Source organism: Abrus precatorius, unplaced genomic scaffold (assembly GCF_003935025.1).
Source record: "Abrus precatorius isolate BTA unplaced genomic scaffold, Abrus_2018 Scaffold3, whole genome shotgun sequence".
In the NCBI taxonomy this organism is placed as follows: Eukaryota; Viridiplantae; Streptophyta; class Magnoliopsida; order Fabales; family Fabaceae; genus Abrus; species Abrus precatorius.
Genome location: NW_020874373.1, coordinates 1,518,696 through 1,531,945, shown reverse-complemented (window position 1 = coordinate 1,531,945; position 13,250 = coordinate 1,518,696). Strand labels below are relative to the sequence as shown.

The 13,250-nt window shown below is 31.9% G+C and overlaps 3 protein-coding genes across 3 annotated transcripts; 2 read left to right on the top strand and 1 right to left on the bottom strand.

Moving 5' to 3' along the window:
* Window positions 1–701: 701 nt before the first annotated feature.
* Window positions 702–1,570, top strand: LOC113863279 (fasciclin-like arabinogalactan protein 11). Its single transcript, XM_027496806.1, has one exon. The coding sequence runs from the start codon at window positions 702–704 to the stop codon at window positions 1,443–1,445; it is 744 nt and encodes a 247-aa protein (XP_027352607.1). The 3' UTR covers window positions 1,446–1,570.
* Window positions 1,571–4,382: 2,812 nt separating this feature from the next.
* Window positions 4,383–5,308, top strand: LOC113863149 (fasciclin-like arabinogalactan protein 11). The gene has a single exon (XM_027496604.1). The coding sequence runs from the start codon at window positions 4,421–4,423 to the stop codon at window positions 5,162–5,164; it is 744 nt and encodes a 247-aa protein (XP_027352405.1). The 5' UTR covers window positions 4,383–4,420; the 3' UTR covers window positions 5,165–5,308.
* Window positions 5,309–6,312: 1,004 nt separating this feature from the next.
* Window positions 6,313–11,349, bottom strand: LOC113863100 (dnaJ protein P58IPK homolog). Its single transcript, XM_027496521.1, has 10 exons — window positions 11,263–11,349; window positions 11,065–11,227; window positions 10,039–10,204; window positions 9,269–9,470; window positions 8,951–9,111; window positions 8,777–8,870; window positions 8,450–8,662; window positions 8,218–8,298; window positions 7,222–7,440; window positions 6,313–6,855 (listed from the first exon to the last, which is right to left on the bottom strand). The coding sequence occupies exons 2-10, from the start codon at window positions 11,198–11,200 to the stop codon at window positions 6,670–6,672; spliced, it is 1,458 nt and encodes a 485-aa protein (XP_027352322.1). The 5' UTR covers window positions 11,201–11,227; window positions 11,263–11,349; the 3' UTR covers window positions 6,313–6,669.
* Window positions 11,350–13,250: the final 1,901 nt, after the last annotated feature.

Genomic DNA, 13,250 nt, shown 5'->3' with positions numbered 1-13,250 from the left:
CTCAACTAACCTATTAAGATTTATTTAATAAGATTTACATATAGTAGTATGTTACAAATCTGGGAAAGAACATTACACTGACAACTTGTGTTTATGTTTCAGACCAACTGGTGCTAGTTCATATCCCTGTTTAGTGGTTTGTTGTATACTACTCAAAACAGTGTTTGGGTTTCGAACTTGGCATCTGACACTTTACCTTTTAATTTCTAATATTTCCAAACCTACCTTCTCATTTCAACGAGGTATTTAAAAATACCACTTTTTTATAATTAAAAATTATACTGATAAAACATTCATGTATTATATAAAATATAGATTCAAATTTAATAAATTAAGATAAATTAGCACACAATATTATCTGCTAAAACTAAAATAATTTTTAGAATTAATCTCCTCTTACATTATTGAAATTAAATCAAATTCCAATTTCAATCTCTCCATCCTGCTATTGTTTTTTCTGCCTGCCAAAGCAATTCTCACTCCTCTTTTCCTCCCTGTAATGCCTTGCCTTTAGAAAGAAAATTCATTGTTTGAGGGCCTCTTGCCACCTTATACTAATTGCAACCTTTCACCAAACTTTTACCACTCTAATTTCCATGCACCCTCTCCTCAACAACATATATAAAACACAATACCACTCCCTTCCTTCCACTTGCAACAAATCTTAGTCAATTACCCTTCCTAGCTTCTTCCGCATAGCAATGGCAAAGGTATTCCATTTCCTCCCTCTCCTCATCCTCAGCATGTTCATCCAAACAATTCGTGCTCAAACAACAGCTCCAGCACCATCAGGACCCACCAACATCACCCAAGTCCTAGAAAAAGCAGGGCAATTCACAACCTTCATGAAACTTCTCAAAGCAACACAAGTAGCTGATCGCATCAATTCTCAACTCAACAACTCAAACCAAGGCTTAACCATCTTTGCACCCACTGATAATGCGTTCTCAAGTCTAAAAGCAGGAACACTAAACTCCATCAACACCCAAGATCAACTCCAGCTGTTGCAGTTCCATATACTCCCAAATCTCTACACAATGTCACAGTTCCAAACAGCAAGTAACCCATTGCACACACAAGCTGGGAACAGTGATGATGGAGAGTACCCTTTGAATGTTACCACCTCAGGGAACCAAGTGAATGTAACAACTGGGGTGGTGGATACAACAGTGTCCAATGTTATATATAGTGATAACCAACTTGCGGTGTATCAGGTGGACAAGGTGCTCCTTCCTATGGCACTCTTTGGCCAAGCGCCGACAGCGGCGCCGGCGGAGGCTCCGGCACCGACAAAGCCGGAGAAAAATGTCCGGGCGGCTGATTCTCCGACAGGGTCGTCGGATACATCGGTTGATGCTTCGAGTGCTGTGAGTCTGAAACTAAATAAGCAAAGAGTTAAGGGTGTTACTATGACCGTTGCCATTCTTGCTTCTTTGTGGATGTAGTCTTAGGATGTTCCTTTTTTTTTTTTTTCTTTTTATGTATTTCGTTTCTATTTTTCTTAATTTTCGCGAGTTTGTGTTTATTGATGTTAAGATCTCGTGTACTTTTGCTGCTACAGAGTTAAAATTTTGGGTTCAATGTAAATGAGTTTTTCCCCCTTCAAATTTGCAATTAATTGCAACGGTGAATTTTTGTCCATCGACTTCCATTCCATTCCAATCCAAAATGTGTGGGGAGGTTGAATTTCCCAAATCCTAGTTACCATCATAGATCATTACTTTTACCTTACACATATATTTAATCAACTATCCATTTTTGTTAAATTAGTTACTTAGTTAGTCAATTAAAATTAATTAAGATTACACCAGGTTTAAGTAATTGTAATTGAGATGGTTTCGCTAGAGGCTTATTGGTTTTATTTGTGTCGAACCAAGAACCAGCGAAGAATGAAGGGTTTAGTAAATCTGATTCATTATTCAAATCACTAGAAAATTATATCATATGATATATTATATATAATTATTTTTTAATAAACGTATTTTTAGAATGTATTCCTAAAATAAAAAGAAACACACAGAAACATCTCTCCCAAAATGAATAAGTATAATTTTCCTTGTAATTGAAGTACAATAAACGGGAAACAGATGAGTTCTTTTATCTCTTTTTTATCCCGGCAAAAGGGCCCAGTTTATATAGTTCACCACTCCAAATAATCTGAAACAAGTAAACTGTTCATGTTATAAGGTGTGTAATAGAGTTGACTTGTATTTACATGATCAAAGATCTTAACTATGTTTACTAATATTTAATTTTTCATCCTGTTAGTATATATTTTATTGTTAGTATATATTCTTGATGTCTATATTAGTAATTTAATTTTTATTAAATGAAGATTATATTAAAAAGAAAATTTTAATATTTGACAATTTTGTTTGTTAATGAATAATAATTTTTTATAATAAAGTAACTTATGATAGAAATTTAATCGACAAAACTTTTATAAAAATAGAAACATATACTAAAAAGAAGAAAACCTCGATCCATACTTTTAAATATAAATTTTATTTTTAACTAAAGTTAATTAGTTAAAAGTCACTAAATTATGCGAGTCTAATTTCAGATTTAACAATAGTTTTTAATAAGAATTAACTAACGATAAAAATACATTAAAAAGTAGTATATTAAAATTACATTACTAATACTCGTTGAAAACTTAATCAAAACAAAATATTAACTGATACCAACAAATGTCCCGTGAGTAAACCTACGAGCAAGGCCACCAATTGGAAGGGAACATACTCTAGAGTCTAGAATGGTGGGTCAAAATATTACTTTCATATGGTAGTAGTAAGACTACCAATTGGAAGCTTTATTTTTATCTCAATTTATAAATAACTATTGATTAATTTTTTTGTAACAGTTAAAAGAAATTGTTAAAAAAATTAATTTTATAAAAATATATTCATTTCTCACTATTTTTTATGATAATATTTTTGTCATTTTAATTAATCAAGATACCAAATATATGATAAATTAAAAAGATAATTAATACTAAAATTAACATGTTGGGATATATACATCATAAATTTATGCTAATAAATAACGCATTATTCTATTTATATGATGTCTTGATGGTAAATATCAATTTCTTTTATCAAGAGATTTATTTGTTAGCGTGATCTATTATATTGTTTATATAAACTCGTAATGCTTACACTAATTTAATTTTCATTAGACAAAGATTATACAAATAACAGCAAATCTTGCAGTAATTTATTTATCAATATTTTTTTTATAGTGATGTCTTTAAGATTTTAAAAGTGATAAATAATTTAAAATTAATGTTTGACAAATTAATGTTAACAACATCCTTATTAAAACATCTATTGACGATTACAAAAAAAAAATACTAAATAAAAAAAACACTTGAAGTTCTCAATATAAAATGTTATATTCTTGTTATATATTTGTTCCTTTTCAATTTCTTAAAAAATGAACACAGTATTTTGTCAGCAACATCCAAAATAATATCAACTGAATAACACCTAAAATTCAGAGAATTAATGAAACACATGGGCGTGTTATATAAATGGCAAATCCATTTCTAAGGGCAAGGGCTTGATATAACAACAATAACATTCATATATTTTAAAAAAACAATTTTACTTCTCTACTATTTTTTTTTCTTAAATCATATTATTTATCATAATTTGTAATTTTCTCTTTTATCTTTTTATCTCTCGTTAATTAGTACATAAAACTAGGGAGTGTATAATGATAATTTTCCCATATTTAAAATTTTATGAATGACAGTTGCAACTAAATATATAGGCTTCAGCAGGCAGCACTAACTCAAATTTTCTTAGCGTTAAACTGAGTGTGATCAATTCAAGAAAGTGACTAAAATGTGTGAAAACTGTTAAGGTTGCCTGGAATTTAAAGTCATCGTTACACAGTGACAACCACCACATAAAAGGAAAAGGGACTACATCAAAATGACACTCCTTAACCAACACCCACCTCATCATCACTTCTTCACAAAGCAAATATTTCTGTAAAGCACATTGCTTATCTCACAAGCATCTCAGCTTCCATTCCGTATTTACCTCAACAACCATTAACAAGTGATCAATTAGTCAATATTATTGCCGTGGTCCCTTCAACAAACTTTCCCTAAGAAAATTATAACATCTTTTCCCATCTTCACCAATCAAAATTTCATACCCGCCAGGAAAAGCCCCCACAGGGAAGCAATTCTATATTCCTGTAATCTCATGCTTTTAGAAAGGAAATTGATTGCATGAGGGCCTCTTGCCACCTTATACTAATTGCAACCTTTCACCAAACCTTTACCACTCTAATTTCCATGCACCCTCTCCTTAACAACATATATATAACACAACACAACACAACATACCCACATTCCACTTGTAACAAATCTTGGTTAATTAAACTTCTTAGCTTCTTCCTCATACCAATGGCAAAGCTATTCCATTTCCTCCCTCTCCTCTTCCTCACCATGATAATCCAAACAATTCATGCTCAAACAATAGCGCCAGCACCATCAGGACCCACCAACATCACCCAAGTCCTAGAAAAAGCAGGGCAATTCACAACATTCATGAAACTTCTCAAAGCAACACAAGTAGCTGATCGCATCAATTCTCAACTCAACAACTCAAACCAAGGCTTAACCATCTTTGCACCCACTGATAATGCGTTCTCAAGTCTAAAAGCAGGAACACTAAACTCCATCAACACCCAAGATCAACTCCAGCTGTTGCAGTTCCATATACTCCCAAATCTCTACACAATGTCACAGTTCCAAACAGCAAGTAACCCATTGCACACACAAGCTGGGAACAGTGATGATGGAGAGTACCCTTTGAATGTTACCACCTCAGGGAACCAAGTGAATGTAACAACTGGGGTGGTGGATACAACAGTGTCCAATGTTATATATAGTGATAACCAACTTGCGGTGTATCAGGTGGACAAGGTGCTCCTTCCTATGGCACTCTTTGGCCAAGCGCCGACAGCGGCGCCGGCGGAGGCTCCGGCGCCGACAAAGCCGGAGAAAAATGTCCGGGAGGCTGACTCTCCAACAGGAACGTCGGATACATCGGTTGATGCTTCGAGTGCTGTGAGTTTGAATAGCCAGACAGTTAAAGGTGTTACATTCGTTGTTTCGGTTATTGCTATGATTGTTTCTTGTTTCTGAATGTAATTCTTAGGATGTCTCGTGTTTTTCTGTTTCTATTATTATTATTTTTCCCTCCTCGAGCTAGTTTGGGTTTATTGATGATGGGGGTGGAGATCTCGTGTGCTGTTGTTGTTACGAAGATGAAAAATTTTGGGTTCAATATAAATGACTTTTTTTGTCTTTCAAGTCGGTAGTTTAGGAGTGAAGTTATTTACTTTTTATTTTTATGAGATATATTTTTATGAGCTTTGTAGTTTTTAATCATAGATTGCTGCAATGGTCAAACTTTTGCCTATCCAGTCCAAATTGTGTTGTTCGGCAAAGCCAAGACATAGCCATGGTTATTTACTATTTCCGTAACGGTAGAGGGGTTCCAAGAATATTGTCGTAAAAAGAAAGAAATTTATTTTCTGAACATCAAAATAATCATAGGACAATAAAAAAATTATTTTGGGAATGTTTTTGAAATATGTGTATACAAAAAATTAAAAAATAAACATAGTCATATACGAGATCAATTTTAAATGTTCAAATAATAAAATTAAAAAGCATGAAATAATCAACTCGTGCAATTAGGGGTATGTGTAGGGTTAATTTACTTTCCTTATTAAATCAACTTATAATTAAAATCGTAATAAAAAACTATGAAAGAAAATTATTGAAAACTAAACATGGATCGAACGCGTCAACTATCGTATGACTGAAAGAGTATATAAAGGCCACTAGTTGGACGTGAACCCCAGCGTGACAGAAAAGTGTTTATTATCACTCTAATGTACTTAATCAGTCCTATTTAATTAAATTGTATACAAACTCTTCAAATTATTAATTTAATTTTTAAAAAAAATAGTATTTTAGATTAAATAATAATAATAATGAGTAGAAATACACACATAAAACAACAATAAGACACTGCTGCACGGCAGGTCAAAATAGATCAAAGACATGAAAAAAAACAATGTTGAGACTGAACAATACCTGAAATTAAGATAAAAGGAGATGCAAAGGAAGAATAGAAAATTCAGCTAATATACATTTCTTAACGAGAGAAATTGATACTTGATAGTGTAGATTGGAGAGACAGTGAGACACGGCGACATCTATATAGCAAATAAATTTAACATTACACTCGATAATTGCAACTAAATAGACTTGAAGCAGTAACTCAAATTATCATGGTGTTAATTGTGAAGCCATTCAATTGATTAAAATATGTCAAAAAGTACTATGGTTGCCGGGAATTTAAAGTATGCGTTACATAGTGACAACCACTGCATAAAAGGAAATGGGGCTACATCAAAATGTGCCTCCTTAACTAACACCCAACCCCATCACTTCTGCATAAAGCAAAAACTTCTCTAACGCACGTTTCTTATCTTACAAGCATCCGGGGATGGCCTATGTATTTACCTCAACAACCGTTAGCAAGTGATTAGTGAATACAATTGCTGTGGTCCCTTCAGGAAATCAAGACAGTCTCTAACTTTGGCTATGAAAAATTATGGGGAGTGCTCCTTTTCCAATCAAAAATGGAATTCATACCCACCAGGAAAGCCTCCACCAAATCCACCTGGAAAACCACCCTCAAAAGTAAAGGTAAACGGTTGCCCCCCACCACCGAAAGGGTTGAAACCGCCACTGCCCATTCCCATCTCTTCAAGGTCTTCCCCTCTGTCATATCTTGTGCGTTTGTCTTCATCGCTGAGAACCTAAACACAATGTAACTATCAGTTATTCCACAAAATATTCACATCCAAGATTTCTTTTTAAGTGAAAAAATACCGTAGCAATAACAAAATATGATTGTGCAAGCTTGGGAAATATATCCAACAAGAGAAATAATACCAGTAACACACTACACATTCTTTTCAAGACACTATATTGTTGGGTTAATTTGATATAAGTCCCACCAAATAGAAAGGAAGGCATGATGATTTAATAGGTCTCACATAAATTTCATTAAATATAAAAAAAATGCTGCTAGCATTTCTCATCCGATAATCACACAAGCATGGCTGATTAAAGACTGTTGTGAGTCTGATCAAGGAATCCCAATAATAATAATAATAATAAACCTCATATGCAGCAGCAATTTCTCGGAATTTAGCCTCTGCTTCTTCCCTTTTGTCAACATTCTTATCTGGGTGCCATTGTAAGGCAAGTTTCTTGTAGGCACGTTTAATCTCAGCAGCAGAAGCAGTTTTCGAAATTCCCAAAATTTTGTAGAAGTCCTTGCGTTTGCTTATCTTTAAAGCTTTTTCAGCCCTGATTACTGCTTCACGGATACTCATATCCTGCAGTTATAAACATAGTATTACTCAGACTCACAAGAATATCAAGGTTACAGTATTAGTAAATCTCATATGATGCCACGTTCAAAGAGGTTGTTCAAACCTTTCACAATTAAAAGCAGATTAAAAACCATAGTTACTTTACTAAAACACCTCTGTATTTACAGATAGTGTAAAGACTAAAATCTTTTCACGCTGACAATGATCAAACTTTATCTCTAAGAATAAAACCAGAGCATGAAACATGGAGAAAACGGAACGCTTTAAAGGGCAAAGTAATTTTTACTGCTTAAAATTAATACAACTACAAACAAATACAAATTATCCCGACCTCTCATTCACAAACAAATACAAGTAATAGATAATTGGGTTTGAGTCAACAAACAATTCCTGGTGGCTTTCTAAAGTTTAAGTAATGTATCATATTAATTCAACCAACTAATAGGCCTAGGGATTTCACTCTTAAAAAGTTAAGAAAGTAACAACTGATTATGAACTAAGGGAATGACAAAAATGAACTTTTGTACACTCCAGTTGAGGAAAGTGCGGAGCAAAAGAAATATATCCTTCTTTAACCTATATATGAATTGACAACAACTAGCTTTGCTTAGTTGATCTCTCTATCAAACTCGTACTTTTGGAGAGAGTGTTTTTGTATAATTTTCAAGGATTTCTTATCCTACTTCTAATCCAGAGGAAGGGAATTCATAAATTCCTCCCAAATTATAATTTATCAGCGATCAGGAACATGATATACCAGATACAAAATATATAACAAACCTGAGGAGATTTTTGAGCAGCTGATTTCAGATCCTCCACAGCTCCCTCCCAATCCTCTGTCAATAGTTTAGCTTCTCCTCTCTTCAACAAATAACATCAGTATAAGTATTAAGTGCAACCTACGCTACAATATATCCTACTGCAATTTTTACTAACAGACTATGCCCCAAAAAATATTGCTAAAAGACAAAACAAGCACAAATGCACAATGATGTTTAAGATTATTTTGAACCTGAACAAGAGCTTCAACAAGCTCTTCATTGATCTTAAGAGCTTCACTACAACTGTCCAAGGCATCTTTTCCTCTGCCAAGCTTGACTAGCACTTTACATAGGCCAAGATGAAGATGTACATTGTGTGCAAGATGATTAGGGTCAACAGCAATTGCACCTTTGAATTCCTCCACTGCCAGACGTAGTTTACCCTTACTTGCATTATCTTCAGCCTTTCATGTAGAAATCAAAAAGCAACAATTGTTTAAAACCCAAAAGAAAGAAGAGAGGAAAATAGACTTGAGTGGTAATGTAAAAAGAAATTTCAACAATAGATAAGGGCTTACACTTTTACTCTTTTTGAGTAGATTTTTCAATCCAAAATATGCTTTTTTTAGTTCACTGTGCTCTGGATCTAGGCGGAGACCTTTCTGGAAATGCCTGAACATATGTTTGCATAGATTATATAAAAAATTTATAAGAACTCTATACAAATTTAACATAATTTTCACAATACAAACCTTGTGGCAACATCATGATCAGCTAAATAGTAATATGCACGACCACGTAACAACAATGCCTCTAAATTATTTTCATCTTCTTTGAGAATAAAACCAGACTCAGCAATTGCAACCTCATACTCTTTATCAGCTATCAACAACTTCACTTTAAGAAGCTTAGCCTGCAGAAAATAATGAATATAAAGTTAACAGCAGGTTGCACATACCAAATACTGACCCAAACCCAATGCTTAGGCATTCACTTTACGACTACATAGTGTAACTACTGAGCCACAAAACTGAAGATATTGATGGAACTGGAAGAGTGTAAAATGCTACCTTGGTGCAAGCGGGAGAAAAGACAAGAACAACTTTATCAATATATTCCAGAGATTTTGTGAAATTTCCTGAATCATAGAGGGACTGAGCTGTTTCTAGGGCACTTTGAGCCTGCAATAGTTGAGAGAGCTCCTTTTCTGCAGCTGAATCTCCATGTTTTAACTCCAGAAACTTTTTGTAGCTCTTCTCAGATTGCTCATATCTACATTAGCCAAAAAGCACCTGAATGATATAACTTTCCAATTAGGAGTTTGAGAGAATTGGGATGAGGGGGAAGAAGATGAGGAGTGGAAAGAGTGACATGATGGTCACTTTCTGAAACTAAGAGATTCAAAAATAGGGGTTCCCATTACGTCTGACTAACTTTAGGACGAACTACATCTGCGTACACAAGGGGGTATGGGGGTGGAACAGTTGCGGCTTTTTTCACAATGCTTTAGTGATAAGAAGAATCTCCCACACAACAAAAAAAAAGTGAAAAATTTTAAAAAACAAATGACTTGAACTGGTCAGGGATAAATAAAAAAGACCACAGTCTAAAAGCAATTTGAATACACAAAGAAATACTCAACCGGATATATACTTTAGTAAACAACATTTTGACAGTATATCCTGTCCTTGTGAAGTAAAATATGGATGTCAAAATAAGATGTGCTTAATTTATATTATTTATTAACAACTTCAAAAAGCTTAACCCATCATTTAACAAGGAATATTCTGTGAGATTCAAAAGGGGAGATGTAGGGGTAAAAATTGCAAATGAACCACACCTGCATAATTGACGAAGAACTGATGCTCGGAAAAGGTATGCTTTCGAAAGGGTTGGGTCTGCTTCTATTGCAGCATTTAGATCATCAAGTGCCTCGGTATAATGCTTCACTTTTATGCTTTGAGATGCCCTCTCAAACAACTCAGCAGCATTTCCAGGTTTTCCATCTGATCACATCCAAAAACAAAACAAAGACTGTTCAGGCAACAGTCAGGACTTGAGCATTACAGAACTTGGACATAGGTGGTTAGCTTAAATAGCAGGAGGGAGTAGAAGAGGATTCATTCTGAATTTGTTAATATTGGAGAACTTGAGCTCCCTTGTAAAGGGGGAAACCCTTGCAAGGAGAATTCTCAACTCTTCTCTGTTTGTCATTCGATCTATCATCACAGATGCATTCTTTCACTTTCTCTCCTCTGTTTTGTAAGTTCTCTCTCTGAAATCTCAGATTCTGTTATTGGGGTTCTTAACACTTACTTAGTTACAATCAAATCCAATGACATAGCAACATACCTTGTTAATGCTACTTTAGTTTCTAATGCTGAAAGTACACAATAGTCTAAGTCCCCACGAAATTACCACTCTAAAATTCCCAATAGACTAACCATGCCACCACCAACTAATGACATTGATATATCTTGGCAAAGAGTGATCAATTTAATTAATACCTAACAACGTGTCCAATTTGTCAATAGCAATCTACCATATCATATGCACTCCTTTTCTTTACAAACACAAAATATTAGACTAAAAGGCAATGTCTATTTCACTACTAAATACAGAAATTTTTGTCACAGCTATTATAGGATTCCCATGTATAAAGAACCGAAATTTAAACCTTGACCCCCAAAAAATAAAAAATAATAATAATAACTCAGGGAAAATAAAAAAAGCCCTACAAAATAAAGTTCCGTCGAAGCATTGAAGTTATGAAATTTAACGGGAAAAAATGAAAAGGAACATTGAATCACAATGGGTAGAGAAACAACAAACAAAACCCAATTGATAGAAACAGATCAAAGTGTACCTGAAGCAGAAACGAGAGGTTGAAGGAGAAGGAGTTGACAAAGCAAAACGAAATTGAGTATGAAGAATGTGTAGAAGAATCCCCTGTACGCCACCGAATCGATGGTCAACAGCGAAAAACCGATAGGATTAAACATTGTGATCTTCCTCAGCGGTTCCAAATCCTTTTGTTTTGTTGTTATGGCATTCCCAGAGGAACAAGTTGAGGGCACTCTTCGCCGGAATCAACACCTGCACTATTTATTTCACTTTCTAATTTTCATAAATGAATAAAATGATAAATTAAGTGCAAGAGGTGAATCATTGACACGAAACCTAATAGCTTTTCTACATGTCATCCCACGTAGTTTCCCCAATGACCCGTTTACACGTGGATTTTAGGCCAACTCACCTCTTCTTCTACTGCCACCTGTGCAATACTCTGTCTAATAAGAGTCTTCCGCGTCATTTCATTTCTGTTCAAATGCCATATCATCAGTTTGAAGGTCATAGTTACAATTTTTTATTTGGTAATTTTGTTACTGTCAACGGTAAATATGAGAAGATATTTTAGTTTTTAAATTTAATTATTATAATTTTTTATATTTTAAAAATTTAAAAATATTTATATGTATAATATAAAATTAATAATAATAATTATTTTATATTTGAGTATATCTTATGTTCTTTTAATTTGTAAGGTAGTATAAAAAGCAATACCTTCTTATTTTTAGAGTTTTATTTAATTAGTTTCAATATTATTTTTTAATGAACTTTTGTCTTATATTTATAGATTACTTCTTACATCATTCGTATTTATTAGTTGCAATTTTTTAATCTTAATTTACAGCAAAATATTTATTATATTTTTAAAATTTTAAATTTTGAAAATTATTTATATATTATTTTAATCCTTTTAAAATTAATTAACAAACAAATTTCAATCTTTATATTATTCAAAGTAATGCTATATCGGTTAAAAAATATATTTTGAAAGATTGTTGTAAATTATTTTCAAAATTACAATACATTTTCTTACTATTAAGTTTTGGAGATGATTCATAAATGTTTTTTTAAATTTTAACTTATAAAGTATTTTAATCGTGATTTTATAATTAAAATTCATGGAGGGACAATATAAATAATGATGTTAATAATAATTTCTTTGCATTTTGTAATTTTTAATTTTAGTATTGTTTTTACTTTAATCTTAGATATATTTCAAAATTAATGCTATTAATCTTTAATAATGACTAAATAATGACATGATTAATTAGCAAAATTCTTATGTATTAATTTTTATGTGATTACATTAAAAAATTAAAATACCAACAACTCCGAAAAAATAAAGAATAAAAGAATTATAACTAAAATTTATTAACTATAATAAATATATTTAAATAAAATGCCAAAAAAATTATATATATATATAGAGAGACCACGTTAAAACTAGTGCATCTTTCATTCATAGCTTTTAAAAACATACAATATATTTAGAATATATATATATATATATATATATATATATATATATTATAAAACAAAATTATATAGTATAATATAAATCGACACGAAAGTAATACATTTAAGATAAAATGTACGGTATAAAATAATACATTTTTCATTCAATTAGATTAAAATATTTTTTTATAATTTTTTTTAAATTAAGAATAAATTGTATTGAGATGTGAAAGTTTAAAGTTTAGTGTTCATCAATCTATTAAATTCCACGTAAAAAACAAAATCTGAATAAAATATTTTAAATTTGAACTAATTGAAAATTTAAACTCACGAAACCTGCAGTTATTTTATTAGATAAAAAAGAATTTTGAATTTAATTTTAACAGTTAATGTAATTAAATTAAATTTAAATCACCTTTTTTTCTATATATAATTTTAATTTTAATTAAAAAATAAGTAATCACTTGTACTTATACAATTATAATCTGTTTATAAATTAACCATTGTAGATTTATTTAAGGTCAGTATTGTGTCTCCTTTTTTATGTTTATATAAAAGTAAGTTTTAATTAAAAATAGTACAGAGAGGATAACAAAATAACTTATTTGCTATCTTCTAAGTAAAAATATAATAAAATAAAAGAATTAAACATGATATATTTTTATTATCTCATTTGTTTGAGATATTTACGTGCTACAGATATTTAAAAATTTGTATTCAGTATTTGTTTAAAGAATTTTAGAACTA